At 41.7% G+C, this 21,617-nt stretch overlaps 2 protein-coding genes and 1 pseudogene across 2 annotated transcripts; 2 read left to right on the top strand and 1 right to left on the bottom strand.

Moving 5' to 3' along the window:
• The window catches only part of LOC115511249, an 89,852-nt pseudogene extending 85,868 nt beyond the window's left edge, over window positions 1-3,984 (bottom strand).
• FAM136A (family with sequence similarity 136 member A) lies at window positions 3,915-8,651 on the top strand. The gene is made up of 3 exons (XM_030310781.1): window positions 3,915-4,069; window positions 4,994-5,134; window positions 7,144-8,651. The coding sequence occupies exons 1-3, from the start codon at window positions 3,983-3,985 to the stop codon at window positions 7,330-7,332; spliced, it is 417 nt and encodes a 138-aa protein (XP_030166641.1). The 5' UTR covers window positions 3,915-3,982; the 3' UTR covers window positions 7,333-8,651.
• Window positions 8,652-9,813: 1,162 nt separating this feature from the next.
• SNRPG (small nuclear ribonucleoprotein polypeptide G) lies at window positions 9,814-21,121 on the top strand. The gene is made up of 4 exons (XM_030310782.1): window positions 9,814-9,939; window positions 13,278-13,300; window positions 14,827-14,951; window positions 20,520-21,121. Exons 1-4 carry the CDS (start codon window positions 9,908-9,910, stop codon window positions 20,568-20,570), a joined length of 231 nt encoding a protein of 76 aa, XP_030166642.1. The 5' UTR covers window positions 9,814-9,907; the 3' UTR covers window positions 20,571-21,121.
• Window positions 21,122-21,617: the final 496 nt, after the last annotated feature.

The raw sequence follows: 21,617 nt of genomic DNA, 5'->3' as shown, positions 1-21,617 counted from the left end.
TAACCCAAGGTCTTTGAACATGCTCTTTGGGACCAAAGTGGTCATTAGGCAAATACCAAGCATTCAGTAAATGTCACTTCTCTCTTCAGAAAGTCAATGGTCACTAAGGAACAAAAAACACAATGCAGGACCCACCCTCATTGAGAGGCTTAGGCTCCAGTCACAGATCTCTCCTTAAGAGAAAAAGCAACTCCAGAGGCGCCTGGGTGGCTCAGTTGGTTAAGTGTCATGATCTCAGCTCAGGTCATGATCTCGTGGTTCATGGGTTTGAGCCATGCATCAAGCTCTGCACTGGTGGTGAGGAACCTGCTTGGGATTCTCTCTCTCTCTCTCTCTCTCTGCCCCTTCCCCACTTATGCTTTCTCTCTCTCTCTCAAAATAAATGAACTTTAAAAAAGAGGAAAAGTGACTCCAATGTCCATCCTTAAACTTTTCTTTTTTTTAATGTTTATTGGCTTTTGAGAGAGAGAGACAGAGCTCAAGAGGGGAATGGCCAGACAGAGAGGGAGACACAGAATTCGAAGCAGGCTCCAGGCTCTGAGATGTCAGCACAGAGGCCGACGCGGGGCTCAAACTCACGAACCGTGAGATCATGACCTGAGCCGAAATCGGATGCTTAGCCAACTGAGCCACCCAGATGCCCCAATCCTTAAACTTCTTTTCCACTTCATTGCTGTGCTCAAAAGAATCAAGTGAAAAGTGAACCAAAAGTATCCCTGGTAACAAAGTAACAATTATAGAACACTATACACTCTAGACAGTGCATGTGTGTGTATATTTGCATGTGAGTTTATGTGCATGTGTGCACACATATATATGGAGAGATTAACAGCAGATCCTCATGATTAACTACTATAAACATGTTACCAGGATACTTCTATCAGAAATACTTTGTGTACTCTGGCAATCCCATTAAACCTGCCACACACCAGTTTACCGGCTTTCCTAAACTTACAGAAAGATAATTGTTAAGCCTTAGAGAGCTTTACATGGGCAGGAGAGCAGAAGTGAGTTAGGAGAGTGTTTTCTTCAAGTTGAAGTTGCTGAGAAGAAAACAAAGAAAATCCCATGGTAGCAATCAGATTGTTGGTACCAAAGATGAGTGACCCAGGGCGGGTCCCCAGCAAGCAGGTACTAAACTAGGGTGGGCCACGCCCTCGAGAATCAGAATAGCATTCTATGATCAGAGGAGGCAGGAATGCATCTGCTCAGGAAGTGGGGCAAGGCAAGGCTGTTATTAAGGCAATCTGGGCACAGCGGTGATTATAGGCGGGCCAACCTGTCAGAATGAAAAGAGAAATGCATAGCACCAGCTCCTGCCATGTAGCGAGCTTTTGCATGCTGACTTGGGTCCAAATAGTATTATCTGGGCAGTTACATGGCCTTAAGTCTTTGTGGGGAAAGCACCTAATAGTAAAAATAATATTTTTTTAAATGTTTATTCATTTTTTGAGAGACAGAGAAAGACACAGCATGAGTGGGGGAGGGGCAGAGAGCGAGGAAGACAGAATCCCAAGCAGGCTCCAGGCTCTGAGTAGTCAGCACAGAGCCTGATGCAGGGCTCAAACTCACAAACCCGGACATCATAACCTGAGCCAAAGTCAGACGCTTAACCGACTGACCCAGCCAGGCGCCCCTAAAGTACTTACCATTTGAAAACAAGATATCATAGTACTGGATATATATTTTATTACTCCAGTGTTTAAGAAAAATATATCCACATAGGGAAAAAGACTGGAAAGTAATCAGTCAAGACCATGTGGGTGAGGGTGTGGCCCTTGGAGATGATGGAGCAACTAGAACTGAACCGAAGTCATGGGGCTGCCACATGAGCCCTAGCCTGCTTACCTTCAGCTGATCTATGTTTATCATGTTTAATCCAAAAACTTTAAGAAAAATGCCAACAATGGCATTTAAAATAGTGAGGTAGTACTTATGGACTTAAAGTTTTTAGTTTATTATTGCTTTTGTCTGGTTTCCAAATATTTTTCATTAATTACTTCCATAATGAAATAAATGTATTCATTCATTAGACAAACCTTTACAAAGGGGTTAGTATGCACCAGATACTAAGCAAAGAACTGAGGAAGAACATTGAAAAAGATAAACATGGTCCCTGTCCTCCTAGAGGTCTTAATCTAGCAAAAGAAATGAACACAGGGGGGCGCCTGGGTGGCTCAGTTGGTTAAGCGGCCGACTTCGGCTCAAGTCATTATCTCGTGGCCCGTGAGCTCAAGCCCCGCGTCAGGCTCTGTGCTGACGGCTCAGAGCTTGGAGCCTGTTTCGGATTCTGTGTGTCTCTCTCTCTCTGACCCTCCCCTGTTCATGCTTTGTCTCTCTCTGTCTCAAAAATAAATGTTTAAAAAAAATTTTTTTAAGAAATGAACACAGGACAAGTGAGCAGTAGTCACAGACAAGTACAGGATGCTAAGAGAATACATGACAGAGGACCATATGGTGTGGGGAAGGATGCAGTTAGACAAGTCTTTCTGATGCCATAAAGCAAGTTTCAACAAATTTCAAAAGATGGAAAATATACAGAGCATGTTTGCTAACCACAATACAGTCACCTCTCCAAATGATAGGAAAAGTTACCTTAAAAATACCTGGGTGGCTCCATTAGAGGAGCATGTAATTTGATCTCCAGATCATGAGTTCAGGCCCCATGTGGGGTGTAGAGATTACTTAAATAAATAAAATTTAAAAATAAATTTTTACCAAAAAATCCATATGCTTGGAAATTAAGAGATACATTTCTAAATAATCCCCAAATCAAAGAAGAATTCAAAGTAGAAATTAGAAAATGTTTGAACAAAAAAAGTAGGGGTCAGGGGGTGCCTGGGTGGGTCAGTCAGTTGAGCAGCCAGGTCTTGATTTCAGCTCAGGTCATGATCCCAGGATAGTGGGATCCAGTCCTGCTTCAATCTGTGCTGAGCATGGAGCCTGCTTGGGATTCTCTCCCTCTCCCTCTCCCTCTCTCTCTCTCTCTCTCTCTTTTTCTCTCTCCCTGCCCCTCTTCCCTGTTCACATGCTCTCTCTCAAAAAAAAAAAAAAATGGGGGGGAGGGTAGGAATATTTTTTAAAATGCTTGAACAAAAATACCATATATCAAACTTGGAGTAGCTAAAGCAGTATAAGAGGTACACATGTACAGCTGACACCTGAACAACATGGGTTTGAACCGCATCAGTCCACTTATAGAGGGATTTTTTCAGTAAATACAGTACTATAAATGTATTTTCACTTCCTTATGATTTTCCTAACAACACTGTCTTTTCTCTAGCTTACTTTACTATAATATAGCATAGAATACATTTAATATTCAAAATGTGTGTTAATTGACTGTTTATGTTATCAGTAAGGCTTCTGGTCAACAGTAGGCTATTAGTTTTAAAGTCAAAAGTTATATGGGCATGGGGTGGGGGGCAGGTGGTCAGGATCCCTAATGCCACATTAATCCCACATTGTCCAAAGGTCAACTGTGTGTGTGTGTGTGTGTGTGTGTATGAAATTCCAGAAAGATAAAATTCATCTGTACTAACATAAACCAGATCAGTGTTTGCCTGGGGTCAGGGTGGTGGTTAGGAGGAGAAAGGGTGGAGACCGTGCAAGGTTTGTTAAAATTCCTCAAACTGTTCAGCTAAAATTTGCGCTTTGATCTGGATGTTAATTACATTAAATATTTTTTAAGACTCCGAAGGAAGACAGGGAAAGAGGGAGGAGCGGGGAGGGGAGGGAGACAGGGAGCCCCAGCGTTCCCACGAACCCGCTAGGGATCAGGCTCAGCACCGCACAAGAGGCGCGGGGTCGCAAGCCGCGGTCGGTCGAGGTTGCACTGGGATTGCAGGCGGGTGGCGTGCAGTTCCTCTTCTCCGACGCCAGGCGGCGGCGTGGGCCGGGAAGAGCGACAGTGACCCTGGAAGAGGCGGCGAGGAGGCGGGTCTGAGCGCCGGAGTCCATGTGGGTGTAGCGCGGGGTCGCCATGGCGGAGCTGCAGCAGCTGCGGGTGCAGGAGGCAGTGGACTCCATGGTGAAGAGTCTGGAGAGAGAGAACATCCGGAAGATGCAGGTAGCGGGCGGGGGCCATGGCGGAGAGTCCCAGCGGTTCGCAGTTCCCTTCCCGCAGCCGCGACGCGCTGCTGCCCGCCTTCCCGCAGACCCGAGTCGGGGTGTCCCTGGGGTCGCCGCGGCGTCCTCAGAAGCACCTCTTAGTCTCAGAACTCCTGGAGCTTCCGCCGAGAGGTTGAAATCTGTGATCCCTCACCACGCGCAAGGCCGTCCCCCCCCACCCCCCCCCCCCCCCGCCCGCCCGCCCGCCCCAGGCCAGCTCGAGGGAGCTGGTGTTAGACCCTGGACCAGGGTTAGAAAGCTCCCAGGGTGAAGCGTTCTGCCTACCCCGCTTGTCTGTCTTGAACGGCCCCTTCCTCAGGTGACGAGGCCGAGGCCCAGAAAGGGCACGGCCAAGGTGAAACACCGGAAAGGCAGAAGCGCTTGGCCTCCTCCGTGGCCAGGTGATACCTGCTTCTGTGTCGCTCCACACAGCTTTGGTTTATATGCATTTCTGCTTTGATCCCCTAAATGTATGTGGCTGTTAGTCCTGCCTCCCTTACTGAATTGTGGGTTTCTCTTGTAGTGCTCTGGAGTCATTGATTAATGGATCAGTGGCCCCCTGGTGGAATGTAGATTTCTAGGTTACTGACCTCTGAACCCTGTGATATAGGTACCGGGTTTTCAGAACTTGGCTTCCAACTTGACCAACCGCCACCTTCTTCGTCCACCTAGCCGTCTGTGCAACAAGTGCCAATGAGCTAGCAGCAAGAAGACCACGAAACACTCTGCTAGGCTTTGAGGATAATTTTCCCATTTGTGGGTTTAGGTTGTTGATGTCTGTTAGAAGGAGAGGTGCAAATGTAGGCGCTCCTCTGTTGCACTCCATGGTTATCTCTGCTCCAGAGGCTTTCCTACCTAACTTCACTCTGCCCACCCTCCCCAGGGCCTCATGTTCCGGTGCAGTGCCAACTGTTGTGAAGACAGCCAGGCGTCCATGCAGCAGGTGCACCAGTGCATTGAACGCTGCCATGCACCTCTGGCCCAAGCCCAGGCCCTGGTGACCACTGAGCTGGAGAAGTTCCAGGTGAGGAAAGCCCAAACAGAGGACCCCGGTCCTTGATATTGCTCTTTTGCAGGAGATGACAAGTGTTTGGCTTTAATGTCTTGGTTCTTTTAATATTTGAACAGTCCTGTGGCCAGCCAGTCTTTACAGGGTTTGAAATTTGTGAAAAACTCCTGGAGGTTGAGTGCTATAAGTATTTCCCATAGAAACAGTGTTGTAAAAGGGAGTTCATGATCAAAAGCCTTTTTCCCCCATAGATACAAAATATAATACGTATAGTGTATAGTATAAAGCTTTCTAAAACATGTATTAATTCATTCTTAAAATAGTACAATCCCCAGGAAAGTGAAGTAGGCTAGTCTTAAAGAGGTGCAGATTAGAGCAATATCCTGCCATCATTTTGTGGATTTGCCCACCCAGAACCCCCCCTGTTTGCTATACCCGAAGGGCAGCTCCTGTGTCACTAAAGAGCAGTCATTTATATGAAGCATTAGTATTGCTGACTCATTGATGCCTTCCTCACAAGCCCTTCTGAGGTCGCTAAGAGCAAAAGGTATCCACTGTATCTGTCTCTGGAGAAAAGGGTAGCCACAACTTCATTTTATTCCCTTCCTATGACTATACTTTCCTGCAGGTTGGAAAAGCAGAGCCCCCTTCTGAACCAGTTTTTCATAGCCTGAGATTCTGTCTGCATGGGAAAAATTGTATCTAGAATACAATTTTTACATTCTGCTATACAGAATTCTTCAAAATGACTGACACTGTGAGGAATAACTTAATCCAAGGTCCCGAACTACAGCTAATTTTGTAGATAGGCTCTTTGAAATTTTGATTCTTGAATTGCTGTGTAACTTTCTCCTTCTGTTAGTCCTCTACAATTAGATTTACTCTTAGATTTACTAATTAGATTAGATTTACTCTTCTGCTCTGCCAGAACTGCTCTGGCCACTCCCCTCTATGGAGCTAAATCCAGTAGTCGTTTCTCATCCCTCATCTTACTCAACCTGTCTGCATCACTGACACAGTGATCACTCCCCTCCTCCTTGAAATAGTTTGTTCAGTTGGCACCAAGACACCTCTCTCTGGTTTTCCACCTGTCTCCCTGCCCATCCTTTCTTGGCCTCCTTTCCTGCCTTTCCCCGCTCCAGCATGTGAGCATGAGAGTGCCTAGGGCTGTCCTTGGACCTTTTCTCTTTTGGATCTAGTTCTCTAGTCTCATAGCTATAAATATCTGCTATAAATATCATATATAGCCTGACAACTCCTACATTCATTCATATCTCTAGACCAACTTCACTCCTGATCTCCAGATTCATATATCCAACCTCCACTTATTTTGTCTATCTTCCCTCACTGGAATATAAGTTCAATGAGGGCAAGAACTTTATCTGTTTTACTCATTGCTATAGTCACCAGCATTAGAAGAGTACCTGGCACATAGTAAATACTCAATAAATACTTGTTGAGTGTTTTTCTGTTACAAGGACAGATATTAAAGAATCAAAATATTTCTAAGTCTTTTTTTTAATTTTTTATTAACGTCTGTTTATTTTGAGAGAGATTGCACCGAAGCAGGGGAGGGGAGGGGAGAGAGGGAGAGAGAGAATCCCAAGCAGGCTCCAAGCTGTCAGCACAGAACCCACTAGAGGCTCCATCTCACCAACCATGAGATTATGACCTGAGCCAAAATCAAGAGTCAGGCACTTAACCAACTGAGCCACCCTGGCACCCCAAAATGTTTGTAAGTCATAACTATAGCTGACTAACAGTAGCCACTGGGTACTTCTCATTTCCTGGGAGGGGCTTCTGTGCAATTTATTCTGTCTTGTAATGCTTTGTCTGGACTCTCCCGTGCTACCCTCCATTTCAGTCAGGATAACCTTGGTTAATTGCACTATAGTGTCCCTTTAATTGATCAAGATTATATTTGTCAAGCCAAAATATGTAGCAGAGGGCCTAGCACATGGTATGCACTTGGTAAATGAAGGCCAGCCTTTCAACCTTCTCTACCACCTTCCTTCTTGCCACAGGACCGCCTGGCCCGGTGCACCATGCATTGCAATGACAAAGCCAAAGATTCAATAGATGCGGGAAGTAAAGAGCTTCAGGTGAAGCGGCAGCTGGAGAGTTGTGTGACCAAGTGTGTGGATGACCACATGCACCTCATCCCGACCATGACCAAGAAGATGAAGGAGTCTCTCTTGTCCATTGGGAAATAGAAGTCTTTGCAACTGGCCATCTGGGCTGACAGCGGGAATCTATTTAAAAAGAGAAATGGGAGTTTTGGTCTTTAAAATGAAGTTTATGAAGAAATTAAGGATGGCAGCAAGTTTGAGGCATGTGTCACTTGCCTCTGGACACTGGTTCCTTTATGTTTCAACCCTGGAAAGTGAAATGAAAAAAAAAACTGGTGCTAAAATTTGGGTCGGAGATAGCACAGGAGAGTTTTTGATAACCTAAATTTCACATGCTTATCCTGGCACTAGGGATCTCCCTTGTACTAAGCCAGAGCCCTCCAAGGTACCAGATTCTCTTTAGCATACAGGTACCAACAGGCTGGCAGGTTCCTGTAACCTTTCTATGATCTGGTGGTATGAGCAGAGGTGTTTCTGTTTGTTGCCAACCTCCTGTTCACCAGAAGGGTCGCTAAATCGTTTTCCGTAAGCTGTAAAACAAAGTCCGTGAGGTCACTAATTTAGAAGGGAAAAAAGGTTTCTGAGTCTTTGTTTTGCTTGGTTTTATTTTATATACAAGGGCATGAATTTGATTTAAGATGTGGCATTGGGAGAGGTAGTTTGGATAAGAACTTTGAACAGTTCTTATGGATATCTGTTTCTGCCAATGAAGATGTGAATATGCATTTCTCGAAAGATGCATTACGTCTTTCAGCTGGAAGACCCTGCAAAAACATGAGAGGCGATGTTACACTGGGTATGGAGAGACCTTCCGTCTCACTGGCTGCCACGGTGGGCCCTGAGACTGTCTGCAGCAGAGTAACAGGACAATCTTACAGTGATACTCTCCCTTGAAGGGAAGTGGGGGGGTTGATTGCACTATATACCGGTATCCAGGAATGAACATTGAAGGAGGAACTGTTGCCTTCTTAATTAAGAGAAATACTAAGTACTGGATATGGAAAAACATGGTTTTTACAGAACAGAATGGAATGAAATCCTAAACTCAGCATTGCTTGTCTCTCCCCCTGAAATAACAGAGCCATATCGAGACAATCTCTTGGCAACAGGAAGGTCAAAGGAGAAAAAGTAATCAACTCAGGGGTGAGCTGTGATTCCTTTAAAGCAAAAGAGGGGCAAACCCCGCCCCTATTACCAAATACCACTTTTGCCTGGGGCCTTTACAGCAAGCAGTGTTCCTGCCCCAGCTCTAGCAGCTTTTCATTTTGATAAGGACCTTATTGTCTTTTTACCATCTTATTACTTAAAATGATAATATAGCCTGTGTTTGGTGTTTCAAGGCTGTGATATATTTTCCTAGTGGTTCAGTTTTAAAAAATAAATAAGGTTTAGTTTTTCCTCCACTACTGTGTGTGTTGACACATATCTGGGCAATGAATATATAACTTTCTTAGGATGCTTCTCCTTGTAATGTGAAATAAGTTTCTTCAAATGTCATGAAGAGTGAAGATTTGTTATGAGTTATGGTTCAAATGCAGGACTGGTTCATTGTAAATGGAAGAAACTTTGAGGACAGGCACTATGACTTAAAGTCCGTTAATGTAAAAAGAAACTGTCTATAAGGCTAAAAAAAGAAATTCGATATGCATTTCAGATCTCTAGCTTCAACTTAACAGTAACAGCAAGAGGTAGAGGGGTAGTTAAGGAACCCTCTTGAGAAAATGCAATGTCTAGGATTTTGAGTACCAAGAATACAAACTATGTGATGAGTTTAACTAAGTCTTTACTATCATTAGTATTAAAATAGATCCATTCCTGAAAATTAGGAATGAATTGAATTGTGGACCATCATCCCCTCCCCTACTTAGAATCACCAAGGCTTTACTATTTTGGCCTAAGTCTTATGTAATCCCAATTTTATTTATCCATAAATGTGTATTCCTCTGTTTTGGATAACCTAACTGGGAGCAAGTCAGAGGTTACTTTTTACATTTGACTTGATTTTTAAGTCAAGAGTGTCTCAGAGATTACTCATGTTTTTTTTATATAGGAGCAAGGTACATTAAGTGGGGTTCTGGAGACATTGTTACAAGAATTGCAGGACTGTCAGGGAATACACTTCCACGCTATAGATTAAAGTTCTTAGAAACTGAGGCCAATCACCCAACTTCTCTGGTGTCCAGAGGTCTTTAATTGATGTTACTGAACCCTAGGCTTACCATGACAATATGTAGGAATATACGCCAAAGAAATTAAGGGCCTGCTCCTCCAGAACCTAGATTCACTTAGTATATTGAAGAAGATAACCGAAACAATGCACAAAGAAGGGGATTAAGTGGTTTCGCCTAAAAGCTAGAGGCTGAACCATTAAGCCAATCTTACACACGAGGAAACGGAATTGAGACGCGAACTTGAGGCCCCACCCCTCACCCCTTCTTGGCCAATCGCTGGCGACGCAACCGAAAGCTCGAGCGTGATAGGCGAGTTAAGGCCTCCCCCTAAGCCGTAAGTATCGCGAGGTAAAATGTGAACTCCGCCAACAATGGATTGGCTGACGGGATTGGTGACGTCAGACGCAAAACGCCGGGCCTAACGCGGGAGCGTGAAGGACTCCACGAATTCCGTTTGGAGGCATCTTTGAGCTCGCCGAGTAAGCATCATGAGCAAAGCTCACCCTCCCGAGTTGAAAAAGTAAGTATGTGAGAGGCCTGCGTCTAAGTAGTAGCTTCTTTCCGTGCTTCGAGTTACTTAGGTCCTTCTCCATTTCCTCCAGTGTGCCTGGCGTGCGTATTCGGGCCGAGGCCGCGGAGAGCCTGGGAGCGTCTCGCGCCTGTGCCTGAAGCCCGCGCAGACATCTCGTTTAGGCTTGGTCTGCATGGTTTGGTTATCACTGACGGACAAGGCGCCTCTGTACTGTCTTCTCGCCCCTCTAGCTGGATCTCCCGAGCCCACGTCTCCCAACACACTCTCACGCTCTTTCTCCTTTGCTTGGAGATCTGGGGTGCCATTCTTTGTTGAACATCTTGAATAGCGTTAAGTTCTAGATAAGGTGGCTGGAGAGTAATTTATATATAAAGAACTAAGATGGGCAGAATGGACGTGCTTAATAGTGTATGAGGAGTCAAAAGCACTTTTTTTAAGTTTATTTTGAGAGAGTGAGCACGGGGGTGGGGGGCAGAAAGAGAGGGAGAGAATCCCTCCTAGCAGGCTCTGCACTTTCATAGAGTCAGAGGCGGGCCTCCAGCTCACCAACCCTAGTATCATGACCTGAGCTGAAACCAAGAGTGGGATGCTTAGCTTACTGAGCCACCCAGGCATGCCCTATAAAGCCACTTTAGTTTTTTAGTTTATAGCTGTCTCTGGGGTTTGGTTTTGTTTGAGAGAGTTGTAAGCAGGAGAGGGGCAGAGGGGGAAAGGTTCTCAAGCAGACTCCAGCACCGAGGAGCCTGCTGGGCTTCATCTTAGGAGACTGAGATCATGACCTGAGTAGAAATCAAGAGTCCCACGCATAACCGACTGGGCCACTCAGATGCCTCAACTTTGAGCTTTAATTTGGAAATCCTATTCCTTTCTTTTGCTTTCTTGTGCTTAAGTTAAATGTGAATGTCATTTGATACCTGGCTCTGTTACCAGCTGTGTGAGAACCTTCCTTGTTTGTTTTTTTTTTTTTTTTTTCCCCTGTCAGAGAAGACTAGGGTTTTGGGTTTTTTTCCTGCACCCAGTAAAATCAACTCCAAACAGGATATTCCTACTTAAGATAGACGCAGTTTAAAGTTTTAACCTCTTCAAGCACGCCTGACTGATCTTAACATGTTCCATGCCTCCTAAGTATGTCTCTACCCTGTTTAGACCATGTAAAGCCAGAATTCTGCAGGTAGTAGTTGGATAACACAACAGAAACAAAATTGTTTCAGGGATCAATTTGGGAGAAAGCCATCTGGCCTCTGTATAGTTCCAGCTCCATAAAGAAGTCAGACTTAATTGAAAGGTCATACTTACATTTAAATGCACATTTGTATCAAAGCCATTTTGTGCAAAAATTATAAGCCTAACTTTAAGAAAAATCAAAATTATTGTGAAAACGCTAATCTGAAACTTACTCTTTTATTGATGAGCTGATAAAATCTTACAGGTATCCTGGATTTATCAAGAACTGGTAAAATGGTTATTATTTTTTAACAAAAGAGTCGTTCATTACGTGTAATGTTAGATTTCCTATTTGAGAATTTCAGAGGATGAAACTAGCTTTAATATTTTTCTCATGTATACATTTCATGTGTTGTGAAGTCCTTTGAGACCTACCTGGACAATGACCTTCAATTTTTTTTTTCCTTTACCGTCTCATAAATATCATCTTTTATTCTTTATCCCCTCCTCCTGGTTTAGCCTAACTCAGTAGTTCTTAACTAGGGGCTAGGAATTCGGGTTCTGTCAGCAGGCATCTAGTGAGTAGAGGCCAGGGATGTTGTTCAACATTGTGCAATGCACTGGACATCCTTCAAGAAAGAATTATCTGGCCCCAGATGTTAATGTGGAGGTCAAGATACCGAGGCCTAACCAAATTCTCCCTCCCACCTCTTAAAAATTGCTGCCACAGTAGTTTTGCCAAAGACTGGACTCTGTTTTACTAATTTATCACCGTCTGCATGGTAAAGTCCAGAGTTCTTGACCCGGCATTCAAGCTCCTCCATCTGAAATCCAGGCACCAAATATTACACACACTAATATTTGCCCTATTCTCCAGCCAAAAATGAACCATTTGTATTTGCTTAAACTTTCTCACCTGCTCTGTGACCTTGGGCAATTTACTTAACCTTTCTGAGACCTAGTTCCTCATCTATACGGTGGTGGTAATAACAATATATAACTTTATATAGTCATCATAAAGATTAAGTAATGTGTGTTATGTTGTATTGTATGTATCATTAAAATTACCATACTAAATATTTTTATTTGTGTGTCTTCTCACACCTTTTGTCAGGCCTGTCTTATTTATATTTAAATTCTCCCATGATATGTTCTGCATTAAAATTGCATGAAATTTCATATTTTGTAGCCTGTAACTGGAAGAGGGAAAAACTGGTTTGACTACATAGCTTAGTATTCTCATAATATCCTGCTGAGATGGGATTTCCCTGTTTAATCCAGATTTTTTTTAAAGCTTCAAGATATGTATTTATTTTGCTAAAAAATACTTAAGTGTTGAGGAATATTTTGAACACTTAAGATTGATGCTTAATATTAAAGAACGCTCCTTATTGTCTCAAATATAAAATAGCTATTGATTTGGATATAGTTTTATTACCTTCTAGTTTTCTCACAGCTTTGGTTTTGCTAATAACCAAAATCTAAACACATCTTTGTTTTTGTTATAGCTATAAAATCCAGTCATCAAGGGGCGCCAGACTGGCTCAGTTGGTAGAGCATGCAACACCTGATCTTGGAGTTGTGAGTTAGAGCCCCATGTTGGGCTCTAAAACTTAAATTTTTTTTTAATGTTTATTTATTTTTGAGCGGGGAGGGGAACAGAGGATCCAAAGCTTAGGCTTCATGCTGACAGCCATGAGCCTGATACAGGGCTTGAACTCACAAACCATGAGATCATGACCTGACCCAAAGTCAGACACGCTCATCCCACTGAGCCACCCAGGCGCCCCAAATATAATTTTGAAATCTTTAAATATAGTAAAGTCCAGTCATCAAAAATTAGGTCAGTATTGAACAACAAGAATGTTTTTGTAATTCGTATCAGGATAAAGACTCATTTGATGTACATTAATATATTCTAAATCCATTCCATTTTTATTATCTTGCCTCTTCCTAAATTCTATTTCTCTGTGTAAGTGCTAAATGAGGTACCCCTTTATTCCTGCCTCCTTTACAGCAGTACAAGGTTTTTGCTATTTTAAGTTTCATTGTTTTTATTGTCCAATTTTAACAAATTATATTGACTGTACCTACTTTTGTGCTTATTTATGCTTAAATTTTTTTAATCGTTTATATAATTTTACCCCTTTTTGCTTTTTCAGATTTATGGACAAGAAATTATCATGTAAGTTTTTTTGGGGTCTTTTGTTTCGTTTTTAGTTAGTTGCTTTCTGCATGTGTCTTGGCAATATAATGTTTGGAGCAACTTTATAAAGATTTACAGCACACAGGACCTCTAATTCACATCCATTAATTAAGCAGGTTTATTGAAATCTTACACAAGCAATTCTGTTATCTAATCTTTTTTAATGTTTGTCTTTTTATTTTGAGAGAGAGAGTGCATAGGGGAGTGGCAAAGAGAAGAAGAGAGAAAATCCCAAGCAGGTTCCACACTGTCAGTGCAGAGCCCATTGTGGGGCTCAATCCCATGAACCGTGAGATCATGACCTGAGGCAAAATCGAGTCAGACACTTAACTGTCTGAGCCACCCAAGCACCCCCCTAATTTCTGATAGTTAACAGATTGCACAGTACTATTTCCTAGAAGCCCTCCCTCACTTAGACAAAATTAATGGGATTTTCCTATTTTGTGATATTTGAAAATTTATCAACCTTTTTTTCCTTTAAAGCAAAGGACTTGGACTATGACTAAAAATCTGACCTGTACGGTACTGAAGTATATAGGAGTTAAGACCAGGGCTTCAAAGGCAAGCAGCCTTCCCTTTGAATTCCAGTTCTAGCCCACAGTACTTGTAAAACCTTGAACCAGTTTCTTAAGAAGCTCTATACTTCATTTCCCTCATAAAAAGTTATGATAATTCTACTGGATAGGATTTTCATAAGTTTTTTTTTCTTTAAAATTTTATTTTAATTCCAAAATAGTTAACATACAGTGTTATATTGGTTTCAGGTGTACAGTATAGTGATTCAGCACTTCCATGCATTATCCTGTGTTCATCATGGCAAGTGCACTCCTTAATCCCCATCATCTATTTCACCCATTCCCGTACCTGGATTTTTGGGGGGGTTTGTTGTTGTTGTTATTTTTGAGAGAGACCAAGTGTGATTGGTCAGACACAGAATCTGAAGCAAGCTCCAGGCTCTGAGCCGTAAGCCCAGAGCCTGACACGGGGCTTAAACTCACGAACTATGATGGGGAGCCTGGGTGGCACAGTTGGTTAAGCGTCCAACTTCAGCCAGGTCACTATCTCGCGGTCCGTGAGTTCGAGCCCCGCGTCAGGCTCTGGGCTGATGGCTCGGAGCCTGGAGCCTGTTTCCGATTCTGTGTCTCCCTCTCTCTCTGCCCCTCCCCCGTTCATGCTCTGTCTCTCTCTGTCCCAAAAATAAATTTAAAAAAAAAAAAAAAAAAAAAAAAAAAACGTTGAAAAAAACCTCACAAACTATGAGATCATGACCTGAGCCAAAGTCGGACACAACCGACTGGGCCATCCAGGCGCCCCCCCCCCCCCCTTTTTCTTTTTGGTAAGTTTAAACATGGAATTAAACGTGAAATGTGTAGCACACTGCTTGGTAGATAATAAGGACAATGGATTATATATCTCAGGTACCTGAGTTTTATTCCACTTAATTTTTAATGAACGGTTGATATTTAATGGTCAGTTTTATTAAACTTCTTTTTCCCATTTTATAGTGAAATTAAATGGTGGCAGACATGTCCAAGGAATATTGCGGGGGTTCGATCCCTTTATGAATCTTGTGATAGATGAATGTGTGGAGATGGCAACTAGTGGGCAACAGAACAATATTGGAATGGTGGTAAGTAAAGATAGAAGGTTTCTCTTGGAGATTTTGTATTTATCTTGGAATAAGGATTAATTTCCCTTCTATTAAAGTCTTGGGGTAAAATGGAATTAGGAAAATAACAGGCAAGATTAAACTTTCCATCTCCCATTTAGTTGGACATATGGCAGTCATTCAGCTGTGATGTAATCTCCATTCCTGTAGGTTAGATCTGAATCTTACGCAGAACACTCTGAAGTTCTTGGATTTGAAACAATAGTAGGAAGTCATTTTTGACTTTGCTTTAGCAAAGTCTTTATAATAGAGGCCAAAGTCAGTCCTTCGTTATAGTCAATTTTAACATGCTTATGAATTCCCAGAAAATCTCTTATAAAATGCATGTTCTGTTGGGGCGCCTGGCTGACTCAGCCAGAAGAGCATGTGACTCTTGATCTCGGGGGTGTGAGTTTGCGCCCCACGTTGGGTGTAGAGGTTACATAGAATCTACATTTTTGTTTTTTAAGATTTTATCTAACAAGTGCCCATGTGATCCAAATCTGCCAGGCCAAATCATACTTTTTGATTTTAATTGTATGTATAATTAAACCCAGATTTTCTGACTTGTCACACCCAAATTTAAAGGTGGCCTTCAGGGTAGGGGCACCTGGTTGGCTCAGTTGGCTAAGCGTCCGAGGTCATGATCTCCTGGTCTGTGAGTTCAGGCCCCATATTGGACTCTGCTGACAGCTCAGAGCCTGAAGCCTGCATTGGATTCTGTGTCTCCCTCTGGCCCTCCCTCACTCACACTCATGTCTCTCAAAAATGAATAAATGTTTAAAAAAAGATTTTTTTTTTTTTAAAAAGTGGCCAAGGTAAAAGTTGCAAGGGATGATCACAGTGACAGCCATTCACATGAGAGAAAATAGGAAAAAACCCAGAAACAATTATAGGAGTAAACATTTCTATATTCATTAGGGCATGGTGGTATGGCTACTGAGAAAGTTTTTGATGTTTGTCTACAAAACCCAGACTTTGAACTCTACTCTTTGTCCAGCACAGGACAATATACCCAGTAAGTGGTAAGCCCCAGGTTTCTTGGGAAGAGTAAATTAAAAAGGACAACTTCTGCTTTAGCAAATTACTGAACATAAAGATCTCTAAAAGGTGGTAAAAGTTCATAATTGTTAGCCTTGCCTTTTTTTTTTTTTAAGTTTATTTATTTATTTATTTATTTATTTTTTTAAATTTTTTTTTTCAACGTTTTTTATTTATTTTTGGGACAGAGAGAGACAGAGCATGAACGGGGGAGGGGCAGAGAGAGAGGGAGACACAGCATCGGAAACAGGCTCCAGGATCCGAGCCATCAGCCCAGAGCCTGACGCGGGGCTAGAACTCACAGACCGCGAGATCGTGACCTGGCTGAAGTCGGACGCTTAACCGACTGTGCCACCCAGGCGCCCCTTATTTATTTATTTTGAGAGAGAGCACATATGGGCACACCAGAGCAGGCAAGAGGCAGAGAGAGGAGGAAAGAGAGAGAGGGAGAGGGAGGGAGAAGAAAGGAGAGGGAGGGGGAGGGAGAGAGAGAGAAAAGAGAAACCCAAGCAGGCTCTGCACTGCATAAATCAGGGTCAGACACTTACCCAACTGAACCACTCAAGTGCCCATGCCTCACAATTTTTAATCACTCTTTCCAAAGTGTATGTTAGTGCTTCTTGCAAATGCTTTTCCATTTGAAAAACATTGATGGTCAGGGCTGGAAAAACAGCTTAGAGTCAGTCTCTAGATAGGGACGGGGGAGACTCCCCTCCCCCTCCAAGTTTTATGCAAATTGACCTTCCTTTTAAGGTATATTTTCCTTGAACTTCTATTGAAAATGAATAAAACTGTGGACAAATCATTAGCACCTAGTTTCTTCTAACAGTTCTTAAATAGTCCCAAGATTTTTCTCTAGCCCTTCCTCTTACAAATTCAGAAATATTGATTCTAAGAGGGTAGTTTTGATTTTTAGTTCATATCTCAACAGATTTGTTAAAAAAGATTCAATAATGACTTTGATGTCTAAAAGTCAGTTCTGGGGCACGTGGCTGACTCAGTCGATTAACTCTTGATTTCAGCTCAGGTCATGATCTCACGATTCGTTAGTCCAGGCCTCAAGTCAGTCTCTGCTCTGTCTTCTTGGGACTTTCTCTCCCTCTGTCTCTGCCCCTCTGCCCCCCCCCGCCCCATCTTTGTCTCAAATAAATAAGTAAATAAAACTTTTTAAAAGTCTGCTCTAATTTGGGAAGACAAGGTTTCAGAGATTTGTGTGACACTTCTTGGAATTTTATCAGAGAAGGAATCGAACCTAGATCATACATCTGTCTCAAAATTTTCCCCCTGAATTTTTAAATTTTTTTTAACGTTTATTTATTATTGAGAGACGGAGCATGAGCATGGGAGGGGCAGAGAGAGGAGGAAACACAGAATCCAAAGCAGGCTCCAGGCTAGCACAGAGCCCGGACGCGGGGCTTGAACTCCTAAACTACAAGATCATGACCTGAGCCAAAGTCGTACGCTTAACCGACTGAGCCACCCAGGCACCCCTTCCCCCTAAATTTTCATGGCCTTAATTGTTACACAGAAATTGGTTAAAAGCAGTGCCATCTCGAAGTCATTCAGATAATGAGTACCTACTTACTGTGTTAGGCAATCAGCTCTTCCACCTCTAATGCTTGTTGTGTGACCAAAAAAATGTTTGTGTTAGTAGGCAATACTTGCAGCTGATTAGCACTTGGAAAGTGAAATAATGATAACCTATCAGTTGTCCTTAATAAAAGACATTCTAAAGAAAATGCAAAGAATGGCTTTTCTGAGGTTGAAAGAAGGGAAACAAATAGGTTAGTTTTGTTTTTACAAGTTGTTTGGCAAAGCCAAACATTGCCTTTGTTATTCCCTTGTTCAAGTCATTGACCCACTGAGGCCATTGAAATGACTTTATACTATTATATTTAGAGTAGTGTGTGTTCAGGGCACTTGGGTGGCTCAGTCAATTAAGTGTCCGACTCTTGATTTCGGCTCAGGTCATGATCTCACAGTTCGTGGGTTTGAGCCCCGCTTTGGGCTCTGTGCTGACAAAGCTGAGCCTGCTTGGGATTCTGTCTTTCCTTCTCTCTGCCCCTCCCATACTTGTGCTCTTTCTCTCCCTCTCTCAAAATAAATAAATAACTTAAAAGAATGTGTGTGTTCTGAAGGGGAGGTAATCTGTATCTGTTAACTGGATAATTACCTAATGATGTCTCAACTAGCCTCTTCTGAGATATTCCCAGAGTTGTCAGTGGCCTCACTTCTGTCTTCAAGATTCCACTCCATCCCTAGAGTTCCCCTAAGAATGTAGTAAAAATTCTATATTAAGATGCTGCATAGTTCAAGAGTTCCTACTAGCTTTGTGGTTCTATAGCTCCATTTTAGGTTTGTATTCTTTATTAGATAGTTCTGCCCTTTCAAGAGACAAAAAGCCTTTGCAACACTTCGCAAAAACTAGCCTTGAAGCACACAAGGAGCATTATGGAATTCTAGACCTGATGGTTCCAGTTTGATTTGGAGAATGAGGCCTAAACACAATGAGAAAAGAGGAGAATTACTATATAACAAAGGTGTCCACTCACTAGCCTTATTTCATGTATTACGTGAGAGGACAAAGAAGTGTGCAATACCTACCATTTTAGAAAATGTTGATGAGAGTGACACAGTGTTATTTTGTTTTTTAATAATGCCCCCAAAAGCCTCTGATCTGAACGTTTGAGTTATATGAAATAACTTCTCTGCCATCCTCCCCTTCTAGGGAAAGGGGTCAGCAGAAATGGACACATTTAGCAGAGAGCAAAGAAAGCTAGTAGTTTTTCATGCTTTGATCAGTGAGATCTGATATTCACCATCTGTTGCAAATAACCCAGGAATTAAAACTCTGAGAACTAAATAAGCATGTTGTTTAGATTTTTATCCCTAACTTAGAGTAAAAGTGTATAGGCTCCTTCAGTCCCTGTTTTCAGGACATTGTTCTTTTTTCATGCTGCTTTTTATTTCTTTGCCACCTTCTCATCATGCTCATTGCTGTTTGTATCTGCCAGGCTCCAAGACACTTTCCCACCTCCAAGACATTGTTCCTTTCTGATCTGTCAGCTGCAGTAATCACACGCAAGTTTGTTTATTTAACAGGGACTTACTGAGCCCTCTCTGTGCCTGCTACCGCTTTAGGCACTGGGGATACTGCAGCTGCCCTCATAGAAATGACATTTTCACAGCCCCTGGGTGGCTCAAAGTGTCCGACTTTGGCTCAGGTCATGATCACGCAGTTTGTGGGTTCGAGCTCTGCATCGGGCTCTGTGCTGACAGCTCAGAGCCTGGAGCCTGCTTCAGAGTCTGTCTCCCTCGCTCTCTGCCCCTCCCCCACTCACGCTCACTCTCTTTCTCTTCCAAAAGTAAACATTAAAAATTTTTTAAAAATAAATGACGTTTTCCCGAGGAAAACCATAACAATGTATATGATAAATAAAGCAAATAGAATGAGGGGAGAAAAGAACAAGTTACAGCTATTTTTACTTCAGCTGCCTATAGGCATAGCTCCACTTTTAATCCTAATCAGAATGCTTCCATTTCTAGTATTTCCTCTCATCCCCCTCCTGTCTTTTCACCTCGCCAGCTCTACTGGACCTGATCTGTGATTGCAGTGTGATCTACAGTCCACCAGGGGCTCCTTATTTTCGAAGTCCCCTTGCCTTCTAGTTTGACGTATTTTTCTGCCCCTTGTATTCTAACTCTCTTGAACTGTTACTGGCCATTTCACCTATGCTCATAAATATCCTTCCTTATCTTCGTTTGCAGAATGATTACTGATTAAGCACTGTGTTCTTTATAACTTCTCTTCCTGCCTCTAAGCTCCAATTCTTTTATTGCCAGAACAGTGGTTATTCCCTCAACTGTGAAACTTCACTGTCTTATATGGTTTTATGATGTCCTCCCAGTATCTTAACATTGGTGTTTGAAGTCTTCTAAGATTTGAGTGCAGACTGTCTGTGTTTCCCATTTCCTGTCATAACCTTTTACTGCATTCAAATTAGAGTCTTTCCTTATCCCCCTATACTTTTTCATCTTGGTTTTGTCTAGAGTTTCTGGTCTTCCTGTCAAAAATCTACCGAATTTTCAAGACCCAACTAAATGCCATCTTCATAAAGCATATTTTTCACAACTTCCATCCTGGTTTCTTCCCTAAATAATCTTGTACCCCTAAACTGACATATTCTGTACATTTATCCTATTGACTTAACAGATTCCTTGGGACCGAGAGGAACATGTTGAGTACTGCAGTTTAGAAGATGAAATGAGTCATAGGGACTTGACATCTCAAGTGTACTTGTTGGTCTTACTAAATCTAGAAAATGTACATCATTTTAACAAAGGGCTTACTAGCTTCTTGTCATAATTAAGATTTATGTAATAATAACCCTGTGTCTTGAAAAAAGGCCTCACAACTGATTTTTAATACTGAAAAACCATTAATTTTGTGAAAATTCTTTCATCAGTATGTCAAATAAACTGTTTTTTTGTTTTTTTGTTTTTTTTAAGGTAATTCGAGGAAATAGTATCATCATGTTAGAAGCCTTGGAACGAGTATAAACAATGGGTGTGTTCACCAGAAGAAACCAACTGCTTCCATGTGTCCCCTTCATAGCACCTGTTTTACTACAATATAAAAATCAGGTCATGCATTTTCATATTGAACTTTTTTGTTAAATAAACTTTTTTAATAGTCAAAAAATGCTTTCTCAGACATTCCGAACATGGAAAATTGAATGTTAGCTTTTACTCTAGTTTTTTCTAACACAAACTGTTCCTGGTTGAGACTGATTTATTCCAAAGCTTTTATGCATTAATATTGAAGAATCTGATTAAATGTGAAGCATGGCTAGGATGGCTTTTTTTCATCTTTTAATGGAAAGATAAAGAACCTGCAAACCTGAGCAGATTTCTTCTGAAACATTAACTGTAATTTTCAAAACTCTTGTAGTAGTTTTGATGTACTCTTGACTTTTCCAAGTACATCTATATTCCAAGTATACTGCAGTTGAAGTAAAACACAGGAAGTAACGATATAGTTGTTTATTTTGAACATAAACAGGGAAGATTTTTTGAATACAAGAATAGAAATAGAACTCTAGAGAAAAACATTCCAGTGTTTTGTGGTTCTTTGTAGAGTATAAAGAATAGAAATAATGCTGCCCATAATATATTCATCTAGGTCATAAATTTTATGGCGCACAAACTCAGATGAAAAGATACATTACAGATGGTAATATCATAAACCTAACTTCAAGAAACCTACCAAGCAGATGCTGTACTTTTTGTGATCTGGTAAAAAAGCCTACAAATCTTAAATCACTTTAACACTGTATAAATGTATATTCGGGTATGTAAGATATTTGCAAACCACAACATAATGGATGGCTTATATGTATCTCTAAATGTTTCTTCTGGTTTATAAAAAAATGTTTACAACAAAATAGCTAGAGCGATCAAACCAACTTAATCCCAATAAGGGGAATTGATGTCAAGTCTCGTACATTTTTACTCTTCTTTGGCAGCTCTTTAAATTTTCACTGATATGGACAGGGATTTTTTGCAACCACATAGAGCTAAATTATAGAACTGGTTGTACTAAGCATG

Source organism: Lynx canadensis, chromosome A3, assembly GCF_007474595.2.
Source record: "Lynx canadensis isolate LIC74 chromosome A3, mLynCan4.pri.v2, whole genome shotgun sequence".
In the NCBI taxonomy this organism is placed as follows: domain Eukaryota; kingdom Metazoa; phylum Chordata; class Mammalia; order Carnivora; family Felidae; genus Lynx; species Lynx canadensis.
The sequence above is the reverse complement of the archived record's forward strand: the minus strand, read 5'-3'. Positions and strand labels throughout refer to the sequence as shown.